We start from the raw sequence: 26,513 nt of genomic DNA, 5'->3' as shown, positions 1-26,513 counted from the left end.
GAAACGTCAGCCTTCCTGCTCCTCTGATGCTCCTTGGCCTGCTGTGTTCATCCAGCTCTACACCTTGTTGTGTAGGATCATCTTTATGATTTGTTAATTGATTCTCGTGATTGGAAAGGATCATACCAGGTTTTGTGTCGTAGAATCATACAGTGCAGAAGAGGCCCTCGGCCCATCGAGTCCGTACACCAAAAATATACTACTACTTTTACTAGTCCAACGTTCCCACATTAGGCCCATAACCTTAAATGTTCTGGCACTTCAAGTGCTGTTCCAAGTACTTTTTAAAGGTTGTGAGGTTGCCCGCCTCAACTACCCTCCCAGACAGTGCAGTCCAGATCCCACCACCCTCTGCGTGAGAAAGCTTTTCCTTATGTTCCCTCTAAATTCCTGCCTTTCACTTGAAAATTATACCCCTTTATTATTGACCCTTTGACGAGGGGAAGCAGCTGTTTTCTATTTACTCAGTCCATGCTCTTCATAATCTTGTATACCTCTGAGGTTCCCCTCAACCTTCTTCTGTGCTGCACAGAAAACAACTTATCCAGCCTCTCTTCAAAGCTCCATCCCGGGCAACATCCTGGTGAATCACTGTGCACAGCTCAAACAATATTCTCCGCGAAGGCTATTCTTTATAATATGATATTTCTAATGGATATACTGTTAAAGAATGGGTTCAGAAAACTGAAGTACATTTTGTATGAAGAAGGAACTAATCAAGTCAGCAAATCTGAAAATTTGCACCTGCAGGCTTCGGCTGAAGCTACCTAACTGCTGAATAAACTTTTTATTGCTGTTTATGTTCTAATATTGTTCTACTGACTTTGGCAGGAGGACTGTGATGTGGAAAATGTATGGGAGATGGGTGGACTTAGTATCCTGACTTCTTTACCCATCACTCCCAGGGTGGTCTGCTTCCTCTGTGCCAGTAGTGGACATGTCGAGGTATGGTTTCCATCTTGTGATTTCAGTCTTGAAGTTTGACCTCCATTTAGTAGAAGTTACTTCATGAATTGGTAAAATAACTCTGTGTAAGAGCAGCACACCACACCGTTACCCTGGGTTGCAGAATCTTATGATCACCCCTTACTCAATAAGTTAGTTTAAACTCCGTCTGAATTTGAGTCAGCAAGCATCTGTGAGACTGACAGAGTGGAACTTGATCTTAATGTTTACTGGCAACACAAGCAACATAGATTGTGGTGAAGAAACATCAGTAAAGCCTGGTTTTTGTAGCGAAATGATCAACTCTGTAATAATGCTTTGCATATAACCTTTAGGTGGTATTTCTGTCTGGAAGGGCATTTAGTATTACATGGCCACCAGGCAATGATCCCATTTTCTGAATTGTAATGTACAAATTAATATTGTTTGGATCCTGCCTAATCGCAAGGCTTGGTGATTTTCAACGTCGCATGTACAGGATCTTCCCTGCAGCTAATGGAAAAGTCACAACATATTTCCATTGTGGAAATGAACAGCCCTTGAAGGGTGGGAAGAAATGAAGAGTTTGTATACACAAACAAATTTGGCTGAATGCACATTAGGGTTTATCACATTGTTACAAATCTGACAGACTCAGGGGACCAATCATTGTCACCTGAAGAGTGTATAGTTGGCTGATTTATTTTACTTTGTGTTTTGTTTGCAGTTTGTTTACTGTCAGGTGTGCTGTGAGCCTTTCCATCTCTTCTGCTTGGAGGAAAATGAGCGACCCCTAGAGGAGCAGTGGGAGAATTGGTGTTGTCGGCGCTGCAAGTTCTGTCACGTATGTTGCCGACAGAATAAATCTTCAAAGGTAATGGTAAGCTGCGCATGATTGTTTCAGGTGGGCATTTTGGATTTGCCCCTGATACTGCTGCAAAGTTCATATTCTGGCTTCTTCTAATTTTAATACGTAATAAGTAAATTTGACTACAACTCAATAGAACCAAACAGTGTATTGCTAGCAAGATTCACATGTCTAACTGGTTCATTCGTCATGTACATGTCAGTGATTACAAGAATTAAGTGGTTTGAGGGTGACTTCTAACAGAATTCTTTTCTTTTTTTTAAAATAACCTAGGCAGGAGCAAACTTCAAATCCTATCTCAGACCTCCTTATTCATGCCCCCTGAGTGTTATATAGAGGAATTTTGCGTTTGCGGAGCTGATTAACTCCCTCTGGAGTTTAAAATTTCTCGACTCCTGGGAGAACTATTAATCACTGCTGTCTGCCCCTGATTGTTGCTTCTACTTCTAAATAAAGACACATTCTCTTCTCTTTTTGAACTTCAACTTTGTTGTGTTCGTTGCTGACACATTGACGGCTGTAAAAAAAAAAGTAGGCTTTCAGCATAAATTATTTCTTTCAAAGTAAATGTTTGCCATTTTATAGAGCACATACTCTGTTATAAAAGTTATCTTCTCTGTTATAAAAGTTATCTTCACTGTTAAGTCTTTGTTTCTGGCGATAAACATCAGCTGAATGTAGATGACAAATTAATTACCTGCCCACTTTGCATTTGCTGCCAAAGAGCAGCTGCCAAAACATGAGGCTTAGAGGTGTTAACTCTGGGGATTTTTCTGCCCACTTGGAAGTGTTTCTGTTCTGTTTCCTGTCTCCCCATGAAGGCTCACTTAAGAACAGGAGCTAGTGAGGAGAAATAGCATGTGATAGAAGGGAACATTTCTGTCCTAATGCTGCTTTGTTTACTGCATTAATGCATTTAGCACCAGAGGATTAGATGGTCTTTATTTAAAATGAATTCTTCATGTTTATCTGCATTTCCCACCTTTTTGTTCAGTCCATTTGCCCCTTGATTAAGCTTAGGCTTGAAACCTTAGCTTGTATTCTTCCTTTTTGGATTGATGGACCTTTTGTAACATAAACATTTTCTATTTTTATTTGTTCCAACAGGTGAGAATCGGATGGAAAATGGTGCAGTATTTAAGAGAATTTCTCTAAGCAAGGGAAATAATCCTAAATATTAGTTCCGTCTCTCAAAGACTGATTATCATAAATAAAATGCAGTCTCTTAAAACTTTTATTTTTACACAGCAGCTTCTGGAGTGTGGCAAGTGTCGAAACAGCTATCATCCAGAGTGCTTGGGACCAAACTACCCAACAAAGCCAACCAAGAAAAAGAAAGTATGGGTAAGTGTAGTTTTCTCTTGAAAAACTGTGACTTGTTTTACCTCATGGCTTAAATTCCATCAACTGTGTTTCTTGCCTCCTTACCCATTTTAAGAGCATTGATGTTCTTCTTGTCATTAGGGAATTGCTAATGACAACACAAATATATGATTAAAACAAAGTGACTTGGTCACAAATTCAAGAATTGTTAGTCAATCCAGCTAGTTAAAACCAATGTGCAAATGTATTTGTACGAGAGAAATGTTGGAAATGTTTAGTGCATCTGTGGAGAGAGAATTAGTTAATATTTTGTTTTGATGACATCAACAGAAGTAAGCTCATCATTCAAGTATTTTCACTTTCTTCATACTTCTGGCATCCACAGTATTTTGCTTTTATACTTGTGTAGATTTTCTGTGTGTTTGTGGGATGGGCGTATTCCTGGTTAAACCAACAATATCCATCCCAAATTGCTCTGGAAGAGGTGGAAATGCCCCTTGAACATTGCGTTCCATGACATTTTGTTACAGAATATTTAGTGCAAGAACAAGACTCTTTGTGGGGAGATTTTATTGTGTTTGTCAATTAAATACATTAGTGGATTGACATTTCCTTCACCTACCAAATTAAGGCCCCTCCTGCCTTAAATTTCTCTACAATTATCTTTCCTGGTCGCTTGAGAAAGTCTCACCTTTGCTTTTCCCATGCTTGTACAAGATATGTCATGCTGTTGCTGCTTTCCATTTATCAGTATGACAAGTTGAGGCTAGATTTTTCCTATGCAGCTACCAATGGGCCCTCCTTTTACATGAACATCATTAAATCTGTACATGACAGACAGCAGAGTGCAGCAGCTCATTGGTTCATGAAATGGTCTTTAACTTAGAGTAAACTGAATGGGTCATATAATGCATGCTGAAACCTGTTGAACAATATATCTGGGTGTTGGGTCAGTTACAGATGAAAGGAAGGCCAGATTGTTCACTGGAAAGAAGGTGCAAGGTATTCCCAGTCGCAGACAATAGTAAAGGCAACTGTGATGCCTGTGGATCTCCAAACCCCAGGGAACTGTTAACAAATGCTATGTGGTAAAAGGGTACACTCTGAAATGTACATCAGATTCCGGGATGGGATATGATAGGGGTCTGAAGAGTAGCTAATTGGCATTTCTAATAAAGGTTTCCTCTGCTATAGATCTGTACAAAGTGTGTCCGATGTAAGAGTTGTGGAGCCACAACGCCAGGGAAAGGCTGGGATGCGCAGTGGTCACATGATTTTTCTTTATGTCACGAATGTGCAAAGCTGTTTGATAAAGGTAAGTGCACACATTTATTTTGTTCATAGTAAATGGAACTACCGAGCAGTGATTCCAAGGCAACTGTTTAAGTAGCTCAGACACTGTCTTAAACTGTGAATTGGAGTTTGTTTAATATATAGTTGCTCACAATAAGTCGGGTAATCTGCTGTTTCGTGAGGAGAGGGGTATCATACTTTGTAATACACATCTTTGCTTCACTTAGGTAGAAAATTATGTAGATCCTTTAATGCTATAAATGCTGTAGCAAAAAGCTGGCTACGGTCATGGTTTATTTTTCAGTCAGGTTAGAAAAATGGCCTATTTAACAATGTGGTTGGTAGACAAAAAGTTGAAGTGAGAAGAAAAGAAATATGAGCATGAGAAGGCCATTCAACCTTCAAGTCTGCCCTGCCATTCAATAAGATGATGGCTGATTTACTCCAGGCTTTAACTCTTCTTTCGCACCACCTTCTCACAGCCTGCAACTCCATGATATTTAAAAAATCCATCTACCTCCTCTTTTAAATAATTTGTGAGCTAGCCTCCACAGTTCTTGGGTAGAGATTTCCAGATGTTCACTACTGTCTGAGAAAAATTCTTTCACATCTTAGCTTTAAACAAGTGTCCCCGTGTTCACTAACTATGTCCCCTAATTTGAGATTCCCTCACTAGTGGAAATATCTTCTCAACATCTACCTTGTCAAGCCCCATCAGAATCTTTGAGAACTGTCGACGTGACATTAGTCGCCTCAATTTCACTGCCCCCTCAACAAATCCAACCTATCTCCCTCCAAACTGACTGCACTCAGATCTAACCCTGACTTTGTCATCAAGCCTGCCGATAAGGGTGGTGCTGTTGTAGTCTGGCATACTGACCTCTACCTTGCAGAAGCTGAGCGCCAGCTCTCAGATACCTCCTCGTACCTTCCACTGGACCATGACCTCCCCATGGCACATCAGGCCATTTTATCCACTGTGGTTATGGATCTCATTTCACCTGGTGATTTCCACCCCTGCTTCCAAGCTAATAGTCCCCCAACCCCGTACAGTTTGTTTCTACCTCCTGCCAAAAATCCACAAACAGGACTGCCTGGGCAGACCCATTGTTTCAGCCTGCTCGTGCCCCACAGAACTCATCTCTTCCTACCTTGACTCAGTCTTCTCCCCCCGGTCCAATCCCTACCCACATACATCCATGATTCATCTGACGCCTTGCGCCAGTTTCAAAACTTCCAGTTTACTGGCTCCAGCCACCTCCTCTTTACCATGGATGTGCAATCCCTTTACACATCCATTCCCCACCAAGAGGGTCTTAGGACTCTCTGCTTCTTCCTGGAGCAAAGACCTGAACCATCCCCACCCCCCACCACCCTCCTCCGCTTGGCCGAGCTTGTCCTCACCATTAACAACTTCTCTTTCAACTCCTCTCATTTTCTTCAGGTAAGAGGGGTTGCCATGGGTGCCTGCATAGGCCCTAATTATGCCTGTCTCTTCGTGGGGTATGTGGAACATTCCTTGTTCCAGTCCTATTCTGGCTCCCACCCACAACTCTTTCTCTGATACACCGATGATATCGTTGGTGCTGCTTCCCTCTCATCTGGAACTGGAAAACTTCATCAATTTCACCTCCAATTTCTACCCTGCCCTCACTTTCACCTGGTCTATCTCTGACTCCTCCCTTCCCTTCCTCGACATTTCTGTTCCCATTTCTGGGGATAGACTGGCCACTGATATCCATTATAAACCCACTGACTGTCACAGCTACCTGGACTATATATCCTCACACCCCACTTCCTGTAAAGACTCCATCCCATTCTCTCAGTTCCTCCTTCTCCTTTGCATATGTTCAGATGAGGCCAACTTCAACAAGGGAGCCTTCGAAATGTCAGGGAACGGTCGAAAACTCGTTCAATTGGTTGCTTAAAGCAGCTAGTCACTGCCTGAACCATATGTGTTGATAGGGAAGGACCATGTTGACTTTTCTAAAATTTACATCATTAGTTTGTTATTTTCCTGTGCCCTGATTAAATTGTTCTTTAATTATAATATTAGTATTATTTGGAACTTGTCAGGAGGTAAGTTGTAGTGAGCATCCGCATGGGTAGACTGAAAGTCACAAGTCTGTCCTGTTTACAAAGGAAACTTATGTAGCATTCTTCCCAGTTTCACATGGTTGCAGTAACTAAATAAGTCAAGTTCTGTTTTAATTGTATGGAACTTATTTAGGGATTTTCATTCGGTGCTTCCTTTCCATCTTGGCATAAAAATCCACACTGCATTTATTGTTTTTATCCTAAGCCTCAGTGGCCCTGGCCTGTTCCTGTAATCATATGGCTGATTAGCCTCTGTTAGGTATGTTGTAAGATATTGCATGCAGCTATGTAGGTTGGGAAGCATAGACCCAGTCCATTTTAATAAAATTATATACAAAACTTATGTCAGCAGTGCTGAGGATGATCAGGAAAGCTGTGAAAGGACAACAGCTGTGTTGATACAAATTGTTGTTTATTTTTAGGAAACTTCTGCCCACTGTGTGACAAGTGCTACGATGATGATGATTATGAGAGCAAGATGATGCAGTGTGGAAAATGTGATCGATGGGTTCATGCAAAGTGTGAAAGCTTGTCAGGTATTTTAAAATGCAGGACATGTTTTGTATTTGAAACACATGATGCCATTAAGGAGATGTGATGTCTGGCTGGCTAGCCTGATTCACTTAGTTCAGGATTTGTTTATATAGACCTTCCTTTTAACATAAAGTATAAATGCATAATATAATCTGTTAAATAACATCAGTCCCTTGAGTTCCTGTTTAGCTGTTTCGTATGTAACCCCAACCGGCTTAAGTTCTGACCCTACTATTTTTATTACAGCACTAACAAATCTTCCAAACAAAAATGCTACATTACTTGCCCCCTCATTGTTGCCCCAACCTGCTTCTGTCTTCTCCTGAGGGTTTTGGTTTTTGCATTAATTTTCCTAACAGCTGCTTGCTACTATTTATTATAAAAAGTACACTTTCAAAAGAAATTCATTTATGTATAAATCAGAAGATGCGTAATTGCATGAATTTATTCTTGGATATTGATAGCTGCCTTTTTAAATGCTTCTTTGATCTAACTTGCTCTATCCCAATGTTGTACTTTCTTTTGACCAGCTTGATTATTTTTGTTGAATTAGGTTTACAGAACCAAAACAGTAAGATAAGAATTCAGTGCGCATTTGCTATGATGTTAATGAATCCTGGACCAGACCTGAGTTGAAGGACCACCTGCCCCTATATAAAATTTCTTCCGTAAATACTTAATGGGTTTTCTGTCAAAAAAAAGGTTGTGTTCCAAATTTTAATCAGAGTTCGGCAAGAGAAGCTACAATGATAATTAGAAGGGGATAGTTTCATAAATGTTACTGTTTTGTTTTTTGGGGAGAACAAAGAACAAAGAAAATTACAGCACAAGAATAGGCCCTTTGGCCTTCCAAGCCTGCGCCGATCCAGATCCTCTATCTAAGCTAACAGCGTTAGCAAAAGCAGCCCCTAGGACATTGGTTCCAGTCCTGCCCAGGTGTAGACCGTCCGATTTGTAATAGTCCCACCTCCCCCAGAACCGGTCCCAATGTCCCAAAAATCTGAACCCCTCCCTCCTGCACCATCTCTCGAGCCACTCATTTATCCTGCCTATTCTTTCATTTCTGCTCTGGCTAGCATGTGGCACTGGTAGCAATCCTGAGATCACTACCTCTGAGGTCCTACTTTTTAAACTTGGCTCCTAACTCCCTAAATTCTGCTTGTAGGACCTCATCCTGTTTTTTTAACTATATCATTGGAGCCTATATGCACCAGGACAGCTGGCTGTTCACCCTCCCCCTTCAGAATGTCCTGCAGTCGATCTGAGACATCCCTGACCCGTGCACCTGGGAGGCAACATACCATTCGGGAGTCTCATTTTCGACCACAGAACCGCCTGTCTACTCCCCTTACAGTCGAATCCCCTATGTCTATAAGCCCTTCCACACTTTTTCCCGCCCTTCTGTACAGCAGAGCCAGCCACTGTGCCATGAACCTGGCTACTGCTGCCTTCCCCTGGTGAGCCATTTCCCCTAACAGTATCCAAAACGGTATACCTGTTTTGGAGGGAGATGACTGCAGGGGACACCTGCACTGCCTTCCTGCTTTTTTTCTGCCGTTTGGTCACCCATTCCCTTTCTCCCACAGCAATCCTAATCTGCGGTGTGACCAATTTGCCGAACGTGCTATCCACAACTTCCTCAGCATCGCGGATGCTCCAAAGTGAGTCCATCCGCAGCTCCAGAGCCGTCATGCGGTCTAACATGAGCTGCAGCTGGACACACTTCTTGCACATGTAGGAGTCGGGGACATCAGTCGCGTCCCTGAGCTCCCACATTGAGCAAGAGGAGCATAACACGGGTCTGGGATCTCCTGCCATTTTTAGTCTTGAGCTTAATTTAGTCCTACTATAATGTCAAATATTGGATAAATGAAATGAAAAAAAATTTGTACCAAATCACTCTTCCTTTTTTTTTATCATGTGCTGGTAAGTAAAAGAAACGGGTTTAGCCACTGCCCAAGTATATCAGTTCACTCAACTTCCGAGAGCGCAATTCAACCGCTCCCACTCAGCTCCGCTGCCGAATTGAAGAACTTACCTTCCCGGCAGCCCCCTGGTCCTCGCTGTTACTGCTCCCGCTGCTGCTGCAAAAAATGGAGGGTTGAGGTTGGGCATGCAGATTCTACATATTAGCCAATTTGACATTTCTCTCTGCCATTAATTTTTTAAGGCTAGCACATGGCTTGCTGATCCCAGTAAGCCCATTCATCTTTGATTGTGAATGAAGAGATTTTAAATCATTTACTAGTTTATTTAAATGTTGTCGTGACCATGAGTTGGCTGACCGCTCATAGTTTGCCTCAGAAATTACATACAACGTAGAACATAGAATAGTACAGCACAGTACAGGCCCTTCAGCCCACGATGTTGTGCCAACCTATTATCCTACTAAGATCAAACTACCCCGCGCCCCCTACATTATACTATCATCCATGTGCCTATCCAAGAGTCGCTTAAAAGTCTCTAAAGTATCTGTCTCCCCTACCACTGCCAGCAGCACATTCCACACGCCCACCATTCTCTGTGTAAAGAGCCTACCTCTGACATCTCCCCTGTACCTTCCTCCAGTCACCTTAAAATTATGCCCCCTCGTAATAGTCATTTCCGCTATCCACTCTATCTATGCCTCATCATCTTGCACACCTCTATCAAGTCACCTCTCATCCTCCTTCGCTCCAATGAAAAAAACCCTAGCTCCCTCAATCTTTCCTCATAAGACCTGCCCTCCAGTCCAGGCAGCATCCTGGTAATTCTCCTCTGCACCCTCTCTAAAGCTTCCACATCCTTCCTATAATGAGGCGACCAGAACTGAACGCAATATTCCAAGTGTGGTCTAACCAGGTATGTGTAGAAGAACCAATTTATTGAGTTTACTGGTCAGTTTTGAGCAGATGCTGTGTTCATTCAACTTGCATTGTATGTGCCCCATGCCCTGTCTCATTCGTTCCATTTTGCTCTACAGCATTATTATTTCAATGCGTAGACCAAAAGACCCTAAGAAGGAGGAAAAGGAGTAGGTCTATTCTACTGATCAAGAATCTATCTGCCTCAGCCCTAAATATAGACAAAGACTCTTTCCCCCACAGGTCTCTATGGCAAGGAGTTCTGAAAGACTCTCAACCTTCTGGGAGAATAAACTTGTCCTCTATTTCTGTAAGTGACTTTGTACTCCAGTTTACCCCACTCCTCACCATCTAAGGCCCATTCCCATGGTGAAAGCCCCATTAGAAGATGCAGGGACTTGCCCTAGGTATGATTGTGCAAATTGGTTTCCCTCCCACTCAATTGTGATTCATTATGTAGAATCTGCTCTATTCAGCCATCAAGGAGATCAGCTGTGTTTTGTCACGTTGCATAACTGCTTCAATAGTTTGCATCTATTCTATCATACTGCTATGTCCATGTGTATATCACAAAGATATTTAGAAGCATTGAGTTCATTGCCTTGAAAAGTATGAAGAGGCTGTTGTATCAGGCACATAATGAATCAGCTATCAAGTTATGACATGTTTTCTCTTTGTTTGTATCTCCTTACAGATGAGATGTATGAGATCTTGTCAAATCTTCCAGAAAGTGTGGCATACACATGTATAAACTGTACAGAGCAGCATCCTGCAGAATGGCGGCTGGCATTGGGAAAGGAACTGCAAATCTCTTTAAAGCAAGTTCTGACTGCACTACTAAACTCTAGGACTACAAGCCACTTGTTACGCTATAGGCAGGTGAGTCTGAACTGCTGCTTCACTAATGTCAACAAAGCATTAAGAAGCAGATATTTTACATTGTTGGAGGTACAGGCCTTCATGCATTGGCTCCTATTTTTATTGTCAGACATGAATTTGTAATTTTAAAACTGGTTTTATTTGGCTGAATTGCTTATCATCTTGAGTAAACTGCTGATGTGGATAAAAGACCCTCTTTTGGTTACATAATATACGCTCTGCTTATGAGTTTAATAAGCTCCATTACATAGTTTTCCCATTTGGGTATTGCATAACTAGCACTGTGTTTAATAGTTGAACTAAAGTGGAACTTTGAATAAACTCGGCTGTTGTAGATTGAATGCTAAAATGTTTTCAAATGTGGTCTGATACTGTCTTTATCCAACGCATTATGAAAAGAGAGTCTTTTATGATTCCAGCTGATGGTATTACTTGACAAGTCAGATCTCGGAATGAAATCTGACCTGATGGATTTTTTTTTTTCTATTTTGCTTAATCTGGTTGTTGTTTGCTGAAATCTAGTTACTCCAGACTGCAGAGTTTCTTTTGCAACACAAGTTCACTACACAAAAGACAAAAACCAAAAGAAAGGACCCAATCTATCTACAGTCGGGAAAATCTTTAAACACCCAACAGGATGAATTTTTATCCTATTCCCTAACACTATCTCAAATAAATAAACATTTAATATATGAGGACTCTGCCACCATGGCAAGGAGTTGCGAAAGACGCTCAATCCTTTGAGAGAATAAACTTGCCCTCTCTTTCTGTCAGTGACTTTGTACTCAAGTTAGTCAACTCCAATGACACTTTACAGTGACTCAAATCCAAAGAAATTACACCTCTTATATCAAAACTTGAAATTTGTCTTAGCTGATTCTTCCCAGTTTCTGTCCTGTGAGCAATGACGTCTTCCTACGTGAATATGCATGAAACTCTAAGAAACTGCAGATTTTTAAGCAAACTACCCTGGTCTGGAAATTGCACAACCTTTTCTACTGAGGTAACTCATTTTCTTAACTGCTTTTTAAAAAACAAAATCCTTTCTCTGTGAGAGACTGTATTTGTTTCTGACCCCAGTCAGGTCTCCTCTGAACTGCCCTAAAAACTTTGTCTCTGGGGTTCTTTCTAAGCTGAAAGTTAATCCTCAATAATCTTGAATGAAGAATAAGTTAATAACTTTGAATGTTTACTACCCCTGTTGTAAACTGCTTCAGAATAAACAATTTTTCATTAATATTCCAAGGGATTTCCCTACTCTCTGACACATACTGGATAAGGTCCAAAAGGGCTGTCTGGCCTGCCTTTTATTTTGGGGCGAAACAGAAAGCTTCATTAAAGTAATTCCAGACTCTTAAAATAATTCTTAATGTGTATGACATTCACACTTTTCATCACAGAGTTTAACTTGTGTTTGTCATAACATTCTCTATGCAAAACACCATAATAGAATGATAGAGGTGCTGTTTTGTACAAAATGTTAAACTGAAGGCTTACGTGCCTGTTCAAATTGATATAAATATTTGTGTGGGAATATTTGAATATTCAGTAAGACTAAGTAGAAGGTTCCTGACCAATAATCGTTTCTTCATTAACTGGTCATCTATCTCATTGCTATTCATGAGATCATGCTTTGTGTATCTGCTATATCCGTGGTAATACAAGTCAAAAATGATTTTTAGGGGTCACAATTTTTCTTGGAGAGAATTTTGGTTTTTGGGGACTACTTTTTCATCTCCTTAACTGAATATTAGTAATGTCCTGTTAGACAAATGCAGGTGGCCTTGTTATTGACATCTGGAGTAGCTGGACAGTCAGCAGAATTTCATCATTTCAACCAAATCCTCAATAACCATCAACATACCATTAAACTTAAAACACAACACAACACAAGGAATTCCTAGACATCACAGTATTTAATTAGTACAAGAGAACAGGGAAAAGTTAATAAAGTTTTTTTTAAAGCAACAGACACGTGCTTTTACACGTGAAAATAACCACTCCCAGTGCACCTTCTGCAACTGGGGAGGTCACAGCTAATGCATTTCCATTGCACGTGCACAAAGCTGAAATATATTAACCAGACAATGACACCCTGATTTAGTGCATCTCTGATCTCAATCTCAGATTAAATTTAACAGTTAACAGTGTTCATTAAATTCTGCTATATTTTTTCCCAAGTATATTAGTCCCTGAACCTATACAAAATTAGAGATTTCACATTAATTTGCAAGGAATTAATTGCCTCAGGGATTTAAAGCTCTTTTGAATGCCAGTTGTTAGATTATTCCTTCGTTAACGGGTTTAAAACTGTTCTCTCCTTTGTAGCATCCTCCCCCACCCATGCAACTGGCCTCTCTGTCCACACCTCTCTTGCAGCCTCCTTCCCCTCCATCTCTTCCTTCACACCTCTTCCAGCCTCCCCGCCCCTGTTTGATCGCAGTAAACACCGAGGAGAACCAGACTGTAATTGAGGGGAAGCTCTCATTATTTCCTTCTGTTGTGTTTATGGGGCCAACTTTTCTGTGACGTGTTACCCCTATGGGTGGATTATCCCTAACAATCTGGGGGATTTTGGGGCACATTCACCTGTCAATCATGTCCTCAGGAAAGCTAGTGACAAGTTTGTTCTTGTTGCCATTTAATGTTTAACTTTTTCCCCTTCAGGGAATTACTTTGACTCCAGGACATTTGCTTCAGATGTTACTAGTAGAGTTGGTGGCTGTGATGGTGTGGAGGTTGCAGTAATTGCATGTAAATGCACTGTCTGCAATGTGTTACTAGAGAGCAGCAGTCAAAGTTAGAATTTTGGAAAAGGATTTATTAATTTAGTTCCTTGATCTTTTTCTGCATTCACTGAGATCATGGTTGATCTGTGACTTAACGCCACATACCAGTTTTCATTAGAATTTACTAGTATTTGATCTGGATTATGAAATACAGCTTAGAGCTGAACTCATTGGGCCAGGGGTTCACTTGTTAATGTGAATGACTCCATATATCACCTGAATTGAGTAGCATAGATTTGATGTTTTCGTAAGCTTGGTTGAGGTAAGTAGGTGGTGTGAGAAGTGATGCAGCTGAATCTTCCTTTCTCCTTATCAGGCAGCCAAGCCGCCTGATTTAGACCCAGAGACTGAGGAAGCTGTCTCAGTCCGCAGCTCGCCAGAAGGTCCTGATCCTCCAGTCCTTATAGAAGTAAACCAACAAGATGAACAACCTCTTGATCTAGAAGGGGTAAAGAGGAAGATGGAACAGGAGAGATATCATTCAGTGGTAAGGCTGCCATTTATTTTGTCCTCGTAGATTTGTGAGAAAAGTGTTTTGATTAACCTGTAGCCCACAAGGAAAAATCTTGGGCAATCTGCAAGTTCAGCATCATGAAATCTGCAGCATGAGTCACTCTCCTCTCTGTATGTAATTAAAGTGTTCTATCTGTTGGCATTTGCTGATTATCCGCTATTGTGTGTTCAGCTGGAGTTCAGCGATGATATTGTGAAGATCATTCAAACAGCAATGAATTGCGATGGAGGGCAGCCTGAAAACAAAAAGGCCAATAGCATGGTCAAAGCATTCTTTATACGAGTAAGTTGTTTTATCTGCAGTTTGCAATATCTCCTGCCTTGATCTCAAGACTAGGTTAATTTTGCAATATTTAAAATTGTAAGAAGCAAGCATACTGTGAAAATCCTGTCTCCTGGCAATCAGCTACAACTGTTGAAGACTAATTACAGCGATCACATTGTTCTTTCTGTTGCTGAGCAATTGGATATTTCATCTTGACCTTAACTTTCTTGGCTGCAATAGTTCAGTTTCTTTTTTCTCAAAATCATTAAGATTCTAATTGTCCTTCAAAATTTTCTTTTTAAGTTTTGAAATTGAAATGTTTATTTATGATCTAGTGTTTTTACTTGGTTTCTGGGAGCAGGCTGTTAGCATTCTTAGTTTGATTGCATGATGTGGTGGAGTCTGAAGATCACAGGAGGGAGAAAACTGGAATGGAGTAACAGGAGGACAATGTGTTTTCCAATAATTCTGACAATTTGCCATTGTTTGATTACTGTCTTAAGTACTTTGACTTTTTCTATAGCAAATGGAGCGATTCTTCCCATGGTTTCGTGTGAAGGAGTCCAAATTCTGGGAGCCCAACAAGGTTACCCCAAAGTGAGTAATGTAAAAAATATTGAATTCTTTTACGTAGAGGTTTGAAACTACAAATATAACTCAAAGAAACTTTAGAAATTTTCATTGTGTACTTAAGAGACTGAGAACTGGACATTTAGAATCTCAGTTGGAAATGTTGAAAGAGTTTGGATTCTCGCTGAAGGCAAGAATCCAGACCTAAAGAAAAATGGATCTATAAATCGGCTTTGGAAACATGGGAATGTAAACTGAACAGAATCTTCATTGGTCAACATCTTGGGTCTAAACAAATGCAGCGTGTGTTGAAAGGCTAACGTAATGTAGATAAAACGAGAGGAGGCCCATGTGTTGTGTAAAATCTAGCACATGCTGGTTGGTCTGAAAGCCCTGTTCCTGTGCTGTATAATTCATGAAATTACTGGTACTAGGGTGACATATATTAATTCTATATTTGTGGTAGAGACTAGAAGGCAATTGAAGAGTGGTTGGGGAAGGAATGCATGCCTCCATCTTAATATGGGACAGAGTTAAAAAATTGCTATCATAATTTTGAGAACTGACCTGAATCCTCCATCAGGTTCAGGAGCTTAAATGGAGTTGGAACTCCATTGGACAGGAACGCATTTTTGAATCCCAACATGGCACAAAAATGGAGATTAGCATCTCAGTTGGACATGGGTGGATTTAAATTTGAATTGAGGTCATGAATGAAGATTTGAGTCTAACTCAGACATTAGCTGGAATTGAAGTTGTGATAAAGCTTCAAACACTTCCACTATCATATTGAAAAGCATAGTTAATTTGCACAGTTTTAAGGGAGTGACATTTCCTGCTGTTTCTCTGAATTTGCTAGATTTTCTTCATTCCCTGTTTAATGTTTGGCAATGTTTCTTTAAAAAACTTCATTTTTAAAGTAGATATAAGTAATATATCATTTGCCTTTGGTTAAAGTGTAGCAATTGCTATCAGATTACTGCTTCACTGTCATATGTTTCTGCTCTGATGGAGTTCCCAATTTTGGCTGGATCCTCTGATCCGCAGTTGCTACAGAAATGTGAAGCACACCTGAATTTGGGATCCTCCATAGTGCTGGATTGTTAGGCCATGGCGGGAAGAGGAGTTATACTGTCATTTTATGATACTAGATGCTGCATTGTGTTAAGTATTCATTCACTAGCTGTTGAAAAACTTTGGAATATTTAAGCAGCTTTTGTCGTGTTAGTGAATGAGGTTGTAGAAGTCGGCAGGATGGGAGAGGGAACAGGAACGTGGGAACGGTGTGAGAGGTAATGGGGGAGTGGGCAGGTTGGGTAAGGTGGGGTTCAGGTTGGGTAAGGTGGGGTTTGAATTCAATAAAAAAAATTCTAGAATTAAGAATCTTCTGATGTCCATGAAACCATTGTTGATTGTCGGAAAAATCCAACTGGTTCACTGATGTCCTTCAGGGAAAGAAATCTGGTCTGGCCTTCGTGTGCCTCCAGGCCCACAGTAATGTGGTTAACTCTCTCTTGCCCTGCGAAATGGCCTAGTAAGCCATTCAGTTGTAGCAATCGCTAAAAAGTCTCAGAAATGAAACCGGATGGATCACCTGGCATCAACTTAAGCACAGAAACAGCCATGTTGACACTGCAGTGTCCTCCCTTATGAACGTCCAGTGGCTAGTGCCAAAATTGGGATAGCTGTCTCCGACTGGTCCAGCAACAGCCTGACATAGTCATACTCATGGAATCATACTTTACAGACAATGTCTCAGCCACCACCATCGCCACCCCTGGATATGCCCTGTCCTACCAGCAGGACAGATGCAGCAGAGGTGGCGGCGCAGTGGTATACAATCAGGTGGGAGTTGCCCTGGTAGTCCTCAATTTTGACTCTGGACCTCCATGAAGTCTCGCAGCTTCAGGTTAAACATGGACAAAGAAACCTCCTGCTGATTAACACACTAGATTTCACAGTTAGCAGAAGCTTAACTACCTTCCCTCAAGGTAGCTTTAAATAATGCACAGCCACATCAGTTGCATGGACAAAACTCTGTTCCATGTTATTAACCTTAAATTGTGGTTCTTTCAATTGCCCACAGAATCTTAGCTTATCTTCTCCAGTATCTCTCTGAAAACGTTCAACGTTTAGATTTTGCAAGAGAAGCTGTGAATCACTTTGTCAATCAAATTATATTATCTAGACAAAACTCAAAATACTTTTTTTGAATTGAATTACTTTCCCCCTAACTCAGATGCAAGAATCAGGAAGTATGAACATGAACTAGACCTTTGTGTGAGGGTACGTCATTTTCAATTCTGTGGGCCTGGACAAAAAGAAATCAATATTATTTTCAGAGCATTTGCCACAGCATCTTCTGTCAATTCCATATCTTTCTTTGGTCATGTTCTGTCTCTCAAGTCTGCTTTGGTTACTTCCTAACTGAATAACCCTTCAACTGCCGTTTGTGTAAAAAATAAGAAATACTGTACTGATTTTACGGAGGAAAATTGAATCATGCATACCATCATGATCTTGAGTCATGGTCTCTGCTGAGTTAGCTAATCTCAAAAGGAGGAGCATTAGGGTCACTGGTCTACTGTGTTGGAGAGTGTGTAATTACACAAACTTTCTATTCCTGCTTGAAGTGGTTGTGTGCAAACATCTGGAAAGAATAGTGCAGGGCTTGGTTGTTATCCCTGAACAAACTGTTGAGACTGACTTTAGATTTGTGCATAAATACTGGACATTGAAATGATATGCTGGAGGGTTGTTGATGTTAGTTGAACTATAGCACAGAGCAAATCCACACCTTGGGTACACTGAAGTGAAAGGAAAATGAGGAAATGGAATAAGCCCTGTACAAATTGTGGTATCTTGGTTTCTACTAAACTTAAGTTAGCAACCCTGAGATTTTGTGTTGTTTTCCAACTTGAAAATGATTACCTGCCACTTGCACTGGCTTGTGGCTTGCTGTCCTACTTTCTCAGATAAGCAGACTGATCCAACCAGGCAACCTCACAGACTGAAGGATTTGCTTTGTCTGATCAGCGTTCAGTGAAGCATATTTGCCATAAATGCTTACTGTCAGTATTTTGCTGTTTCAGTAGTGGAATGCTACCAAACGCTGTGTTGCCACCATCATCAGATCACAACTATGCTCAGTGGCAAGAACGGGAGGAGAGCACTCGCACAGAACAGCCTACACTTACCAAGAAGATCATACCTGCACCACAACCAAAAGGACCTGGAGATCCTGACTCACCAGTGCCTCTGCCCCCACCACCCCTTGCAATTGCAGCAGGTATGATTAAAATATTAAACATTACAACTGTGCTGTTTTATTTTTGTATCTTTAGGCAAAAAGGGATTCAAGAAAAATGGAACAGAGATGGGTAAATGGAGTTAAAGTACACATTCACTGCGTTCTTACTAAACAAGTACAAGAGGCTGAATGGTCTAATCCCATCCCATTCCAGTTACCTCTGTACTGCAGTGGCCAGGGCAAGAGAGGTGTGGGATGGCGCTTCAGTGTTCTGGTGGTGGTGTTTGGGGTGAGGTTCATTGTTCAGGAATCTTTGGTTCTGGACATAGTTACCACCTCAGGCATTTTGTATCAGCATCAGATGTTTCCAAGTCAGAATGCCAAATACAACAGAAATCTGGAAATCTGAAACAAAAGAAAATTCTGAACAGATTCAATGCATCAGTATTTGTGGAGAGAAGGAAAGTGAGTATCCATTTGCAGATCTCCCTTCAGAGCTGAAAGTTACTATTTTAAAATGGACTTAAGCGCATGCAGGCAAAGTAATCGATATGTAAAGTGAAGAATAGGGGCTAGTAAACAGCAAGAGTAATAATTGCAGAAGAGAAAGGTGTAACAGATCAAATAAATAAAAGGTGAACAAGGTGTGTGTGAATAGCTAAGGGGAGATAACTAAATGAGGGTTAAGCAAGTAGAATGGGAATTGTGAAACACGAACAAAGGTATAGTGGAGCAGAGTAGCCCGTTGGAATAAAAAGTCGAAGAATAAAGCAAATCCCGTTTTTTGGTGGAGGTTCCACTTACTAAGCAGCCACCTGCTCTTTACTCCATTCTTCCATCATCCCTAGACTAATACACTTGGTCTAGCGTGGCATCACTTGTTGCTATACAGAAGGTGTAATTGTTGCTAAAGTTTATAAAAATACAAAGTACTTCCAAATGCTCAGTGAAAATATGCAGTACTGTTCCTCAGATGTTTCATTGAAATAATTGGAACAAAGACAGAAATCGGAATGATATTACAGGGGGAGAATTGAAATGGCAAGTGACAACTCGGACTTTATTTGAGGATAATAATTCAAGAGTATGCTGCTGATGCATATCACAAAATTATGGATAACACGCCAGTGATTTTGGGTTATGAGCAACTAAGTTGTGCACTTCCCTTTTGTGAGCATGATATCAATGCACTGTTCCCCAGAGTCCCAGAATCCAGGAGCAAGTTAAATGATTTGCAGGAATGGCCAGAAATGAAGGGCAGAGGCATGACTTTCAGTAACCATCACTCGCATGCCCATGTCCATCTGTTCATCAAAGGCACTGTGTCTTTGATGGAAGTCTTCCGTTCATTGGCAACATAAGCTTCTCTATTGGCAGTGGTATACGAAGATTGGCCATGGACCTTTCCGCTGAAAATTTAATACCAGTGATGGCAGAAAGGTGAAAGAAGAAAAGGGGATGGATCAGGAACACAGTCATTCTGTTTATTTGAATGGAGTTCCTTCTCCTACCTTGCCCCCTCCAGTAGCACAAGATTTTGGCCTGTAAGAATATGTGCTGGACTATTTGCAGTACATTCTAGTCATCTAGAGGCGTAATATGGTATTGTATTTTATTTTAGTTGAAACTGTAAATGGAGATAAAAGTAGAAATAGCTGGAAATACTGATCAGGACTGACAGCATCTGTGGAGAGGGAAATGAGAGTTAAGATTTTAGTGTGATAAATTTATATCAAAATTGTGAATGGAGATTTTTAGATTCAACAACTGCTGCCTGGTCCTTAGTTAAGTCTCACCTTTTAAGCATAAATCAGAAATCTTGCAATAGTGCCAAAACTTATTGTCAGTGTACTCAAATGGGCATTAGTTTGTGGGAATAGTATCTATAATTTCCTACCACACTCTTCCAGTACATGAGGCGCCGTTATGAAAGCATATATTTGCAAATTTAGTCCTAGTATCTTTGGCATATTCGCTGAAGCAGTGTTAAAACAACAACCACTATGATCAGTAAAATTACCAACGTATATATTGAACATTAACATGTTATAATCAAGCCTTTGTTTTCTGGTCAAGCTGTTACAAACATTCATCCACCTGGTTGTGCACTTGTTGTACTGATGTAACATCACTGGTCATAACATAGCAGATTGGTGATTTATGCAACAAAATCACCTGAGATGACTTCTAAGATTGTACTGTAATGTGCAAAGTTATGCCAATTGTCACCTGTAGGACAGTATTCTGCAACAACCATAGTCTCCGGTCGAGGCAGACATATAGCTGGCACAGGTGCTGGAGGGAAGTAGTTATGAAGCGGGAAAGAACTTTCGTTAGTGTTTGCATCCATAGGTGGTTTGGACAGTGTTTGTGCATCTGGAACAGAGATATTATATAATTGCTAGTCAGTGTTTGTGAATAGTATGTGAAACTTGACTGAAATTGTACATCTTCTAAACATCCGGGCCAGTAGATAACGTTTTAATTTTGAACCTCGCAGCTTTAGATCTCAATCCCATCATAGTGAAACATTAAAATTAATTCCAAAATAACTACCTTCCAGTTATGGTTTTCTTTCTTCTCCCTCCACTCCTGATAGAAATATACAAAGTCGCATTGCTTCACATGTAAGCTATAGAAAAGTAATAGGAATTTCTTTCCTTTTTCTCTGTGCCCCACAAGCACATACAAATGTTCCATTTTTGTTTGTAGCTTTGATTATTTCAGGTTTGTATGTGAATTTTTGTAGTTATTAACCTAAGATTTGAAGGTGCATTCATTGTATGTGGTGTATGACAATTGTTCCAACAAGCTAAATGGCAGTATGACACAGAATCTTAACACCGTTCGCTCATCATGCCTGTCCTAGCTGTTTGTGAAACGCATGCAATGTGTCCCACCTGCTGTGCAATTCCCTGTGGTCCTGAAACGGTATATCACGAATCGGATTAAAAGTTATTATTGAAACTGTTTTCAGCTGAGATGCATTTTTTCAAAAAAAAGTCTTCTCATCTCCTATTTTTCGGGGCATTTTGCTTATCCTTTTCTCATTCAAATAAATAGCTTCTGAACTGATCTTCATATTCTTAAAGTATACTGTCGAAGCATTGAATGCAGTTCTCCAGCTGGTGCTGAACCAGTATTTTATCATTGTCCAAACTAACTGTCCCTGTTGTTTGTTCCATGAGCCCGCACAAATAGAAATAGGCCTGAACCCATACTTGTTCAGGATCACTGTGGCTTTTTGACCAATGTGTGTTTTGTGGCTCCACTCTAAACTGGATTCAGTTTTGATCCCAGGAGGATCAGTACAACTACATTGACTGCCTGTTCTCTCAGTAACATGTTTTTAGCAATACCCTGTAGAAGACCATAATAAGTGGGAGATGACCTAGGTTATTTGGCCCATCGAGTTTGCTCTGTCATTTGGTGAGATCATGGCTGATTTAACAATACTCAATTCCACTTTATTGCCTTTCCCTCATAACCCTTGATTCCCTTATTGATGAAAAATCTATCTATCTCAGCTTTGAACATAGTACTTACAGCTTCTGGTCAAGAATGCCACAGATTCACTACCCTCTCAGAGAAGAAACTCCTCTTCATCTCTGTCTTTATTGGACAACCCTTTACTGTAAAATTATGCCCTCCGGTCCTGGACTTTTCCTCAAGGGAAACAATCATTCCACATCTCTCCTGTCAAATCCCCAAGAATCTTCTACATTTCAGTAAGGTCATCTTTTCATTGTTCTAAACTCCCCTGGGTGTAGGCCAAACCTACTCAGTCTGTCCTTGTAAGAAAATTCCTCCATACCAGTGATAAACCTACTGAACCTTATCTACATTGTCTCCAGTACAGCCATATCTTTTCGATAAGTGCGGTAAAATTGTTTGTGATATTCTAGGTGTGGTCTGACTAGTGCCTTATGTGGTTTTAGCAAGGCTACTTTATTTTTGTTCTCTATTACCTGCTGAGCTTGTACGTTAGCTTTCTGCTGCCTTTTTTCTCAGTTCTTCTTGCCGAGGTTCATGACCTCACATTTTTCCACATTATACTCCATTTGCCAAGTTTTTGCTCACTCGCTCAACCTGTCTGGATCATCTGCACCATTTGCCTTTCTGCCTATTTTGACATTTGCAGACTTGGCAATAGTAAATTCACTTCTCTCATCCAAGTCATTAAAATATATTGTAAATAGTTGGTCCCAGCACTGATCTCTTTGGCACTGCATTATTTACAGTTTGCCATTCTGAAAAAGCCCCCTTTCTCTGAATTCTCTGTCTTCTATTAGTTAGCTAATGTATTCATGTAATATCCACGCAGATATACTCCACCCAACACTATAGATGCCTGTCTTAAGTAGTTGCACGTGTAGTACCTTATCAAACATGTTCTGGAAGTACAATTTTATTGCATCTGCAGGTACCCTTTCATCTATCATGCATGCTACTACTTCAAAAAGTTCTAGTCAATTTATCAGGCAGGCTTTCCCCGTTCATGAAGCTGCGTTGACCCTGCATTTCGAAATGCTTTGCTAACACCCTTTATCAGAGACGCTAACATTTTTCTTACTAACAGATGTTAAGGTAACTGGCCGATAGTGAGCTACCTGTTCATTATCTCCTTTTCCTTTTTGAGTAAGGGTGTTATGTTGATAGTTTTCCGATCCTCCAGAACTTGTACAGAGTCGAAGGATCCTTGCATATTACTACTAGTGCATCTGCTGTGTGTCTAGCTACTTGCTTTAATATCCCAAGATGTGTCCCATCAGGCCCAGAAGACATGTCAGCTTTTAGCCCTATTAGTTTCCCTAAAACATTTTCCATCCTGATAGCGATTGGATTTATTTCCTGTCCCTCTTTTACTTTTTGTTTGCATTGTATTTTAGAATGTTGTTCGTGTTTTCTACTGTGAAGGCTGAGGCAAAGTCCTCTATCATTTCCTGGTTTCCCCATCATTATGTTCCCAGCCTCATTCTCTAAGGACCCTGTGTTCACTTTGCTTTTTCTCTTCCTTTTGATATATTTATAGAAATTCTTATCAATTGTTTTGATATTACTTGAAGTTTACCCATGAGGTTTATTTTCTACCTTTTTTTTTTTTAAAACTTTCCCAGCTCACTCTTTTAACACTAGTATTTGCAGCATTATATGTTTTGCCTTTGATTTGATGCTATCCTTAACACTTCCTGGCTAAGCACAGTTGGTTTATCCCCTTACCAGAATCATCCTTTCTCACTTGAATATGTCTTTGTTGTGAGTTATAAACTACTTTCTTCAATGCCTGCCATTGTATCTCAACAGTCTTTGCTGCTAAACTCCTTTCCAAGCCCACTTCAGCCAAGTCCACCCGTATACCTCTGAAATTGCTCTTATTTAAGTTTACCCATGGTTGTTTCTGACCCAGATTTCTCATACTCAAACCGAATACTAAATTCTACCATATTATAGTCACTGTTTCCTAGGGAATCTTTTACTTTGTGATCATTTATTAAATCTGCCTCATTATCAGATCTACAATAGCCTGACCCCTGGTTGAATTCACAAGTTATTTTTCTCAGAAACAGACCAGAAGGCGCCCTTTGAATTCTTCATGGCTACCTCTGACAATTTGGCTTCCCCAATCTACATTAAGATTGGAGTCACCCATCTTTAATGTGCTGCCTTTTTACATGTCCTTGTTATTTCCTGATTAATTCCCTGTCCTAACATATAGCTACTGTTAGGGGGCCTATAGACTATTACTACCTGTGTCATCTTCCCTTGTTTCTTACCTGCATCGTATATATTTTGTATCTTCTGATTAAAAGTTATTTCTTGCTGTCATACCTCTTCCATCCCATATTAACAAAAACTACCCCATCACCTATTCTTTTCCTATCTGTTCTTTTGCGAACTCATTTCTGACTAATTACTGTCAGAATAATTCAATATTTTGTTCTCTTCAATTAGGACAGTTCAGTACCTCATGTAAAATCAGCAATGTTAGCCAGTACCAGTAATTATTATTTATCAGCAATAGTACTAATATAAATAATGGAGTAATGCCAATTTGTCGTCTTTATAAGGCTCTGACAGAAGCCGAGAGGACAGTCCTGATATCGACCCCCCTCCTGATGTGGAAGACAACAGGCAGTGTGTGCTTTGCCTGAAATATGGAGATGACAACAGAAACGTGAGTATCTGTTTGTCATTTATCTCCAAGCCAGTCATCAAAGCATACTGGTTGCAAATCTCAAATGTTCTGCTGTTTGTTTTTGTATGTGTGATGAAAAGTAGGAGTATTCTTTGAAACAAGGCTGAAAACCTTTTAACTCGATTGAGTTACATGATTTTGGGTTGCCTGTCTTTGTTTTGGGAAGTTAGCTCAAATGGCACGTTTTAAATGTCAGACCCTATTATTTGCAGGTATTACTGGGATGGGCTCTAAATTGTTTCAACTGTCGTTCAATTCAAAACCAAGAATTATTCATATAAATTCTTAATTCAAAATTTTGTTTAGTTGAGATTGTGAATTAAAACTGTTAAGCATATTTGTAGCATTGTACAGTTCTAAAGCAGTTGATTCAATTGTTGCATCTTGTCGTTGAACATGGAAATCTTCCAGCCTTTTTTGTGCCGCATTAGGATCAGATAATGACCAACACAATCAACTCCCTACCATTAATATCTTGAGGTTTACATCTAACAAAAGCTAGCTAGCTAGCAATAAGGTGGAGACTGTGTACTTTGGAGCATATGACTCACAACCTGAACCACTATAACTACACCATCTACAGGGCTTAGGTCAGAGTGTGATGGAGGATATGATGCTCACATGAATTAATGAATACACAAGAAAACTCCAGTTCCCTGCCATCCCAGGCACAGCACAGACTCAGGCTGGCATCCCTGAAATGAGACTTAATGTCTGTGCTCTCTAATACTGGCAGAAACTGGTAGTTTTGTATGAAATAAAAGCAACTTACTGTCATAACACTTCTTCCCTTTGACTTCCACCTTAAGATTGTCTTCCTCTCTGAGTTAGATATATGTTTCTGTACTCCAACTGCCATTGGATCAGTATCTTTTTTTAACATCCCAGTAGGGACATGGTGTTGTAGAGCAATGGCCAGTTACTACTTTCTCGAGTTAGCTAGGAATAGCCAATAAATGTGATCTCGCCAAAGTTACAAACATCTTGAGAACTAGCAAAAAGTACAGTAAAATAGAAGATATTCAGTTTCCATCTCTAATGTAGTTAAGCCAATAAATGCAGCTTATATTTGCAAAACTGTTATTTCTTTTCTGAATTCTGCGCATTGTCCAGACTAAAGAATTCTGCATTAAAAAATTTCAGTTTATTTTCAGACTCTCAGCTAGTTGAGGTTAACAACAGTTGTCTTTCATTTTAGCTGTCCACAAGAAATATTCAGTGTACTCTGTAGCTGTTAACTGTAGGTCATTTAAAGTAGACTTCATAATAGTGTTAAAGAATCTGTCTTAAAACCCAGGTATTGATAGAATTATTGGCTCTTTTAGGATGCTGGACGTCTTCTGTACATTGGTCAGAATGAGTGGACACACATAAACTGTGCCTTGTGGTCAGCGGAGGTCTTTGAAGATGATGATGGCTCTTTGAAGAATGTGCACATGGCTGTAATCAGAGGCAAGCAACTGGTGAGTTTTAGTGGAGTTCCCAAGGAATGTCCTAAAATAAGCAAGAGTGTAATAGACAAAAAGAGGTTTTTATATTTCTTCAGTTCTGGAGTTGGAGCTATCTGCTGTGATCCTAGAATGAAATACAAAGTATAAAAATAATCACTAGACCTGACCTGAAGCATAAGTGGCAGTGATCTGAGAGTGGAGCTTATTCCATTGGTGAGAATATTTTCCATGTTCTCAACCCTTATAATATCTTCCATTAAGTTTGTTTTAAAAAATGTGTATTACTATTATTTTTTCAGTAGCTTTCCACATCTATTATCTATGTATTCTGATGTTGATATCATTGTGATAAATGATCTCTATTATGGGGAATATGAAAGGAAACAATAAAAGCAAAACAAATGTGAAGTATAGCTTGTATAATGCAAATATAGATATTGGCTGGGAATGAACTGGGTGTTGTACATAATGAATTTCAAAAGTTATCTGTTAAGTGCTGCTCATTTTTAAAAGAAGTATTGGGGATGTAGGAATATCAAAAACAATTTAGCTGCATTGTGGGAGTCATGTTTAGAAAGCAGCAAATACAGACTATGAATTAAGTATAACAAGGTGTAGAGCTGGATGAACACAGCAGGCCAAGCAGCATCAGAGGAGCAGGAAAGCTGACGTTTCGGGTCGAGACCCTTCTTCAGAAATGGGGGAGGGGAAGGGGATT

General features: G+C 40.0%; 1 protein-coding gene across 1 annotated transcript in view; it reads left to right on the top strand.

Moving 5' to 3' along the window:
* kmt2a (lysine (K)-specific methyltransferase 2A) overlaps nucleotides 1-26,513 on the top strand; it is a 74,272-nt gene that overhangs the window by 42,625 nt on the left and 5,134 nt on the right. The window contains exons 10-21 of the mRNA XM_048615355.1: nucleotides 832-945; nucleotides 1,652-1,798; nucleotides 3,041-3,136; nucleotides 4,310-4,430; nucleotides 6,928-7,041; nucleotides 10,577-10,761; nucleotides 13,867-14,037; nucleotides 14,236-14,346; nucleotides 14,852-14,925; nucleotides 17,991-18,187; nucleotides 24,217-24,323; nucleotides 25,670-25,807. Of these exons, the coding sequence (XP_048471312.1) occupies nucleotides 832-945; nucleotides 1,652-1,798; nucleotides 3,041-3,136; nucleotides 4,310-4,430; nucleotides 6,928-7,041; nucleotides 10,577-10,761; nucleotides 13,867-14,037; nucleotides 14,236-14,346; nucleotides 14,852-14,925; nucleotides 17,991-18,187; nucleotides 24,217-24,323; nucleotides 25,670-25,807 (1,575 nt within the window). The remainder of the gene's footprint in view (nucleotides 1-831; nucleotides 946-1,651; nucleotides 1,799-3,040; nucleotides 3,137-4,309; nucleotides 4,431-6,927; nucleotides 7,042-10,576; nucleotides 10,762-13,866; nucleotides 14,038-14,235; nucleotides 14,347-14,851; nucleotides 14,926-17,990; nucleotides 18,188-24,216; nucleotides 24,324-25,669; nucleotides 25,808-26,513) is intronic.

Source organism: Rhincodon typus, chromosome 32 (assembly GCF_021869965.1).
Source record: "Rhincodon typus isolate 14 chromosome 32, sRhiTyp1.1, whole genome shotgun sequence".
Taxonomy (NCBI): domain Eukaryota; kingdom Metazoa; phylum Chordata; class Chondrichthyes; order Orectolobiformes; family Rhincodontidae; genus Rhincodon; species Rhincodon typus.
Note: the sequence above shows the minus strand (reverse complement) of the source record. Positions and strands in the feature narration are given on the sequence as shown.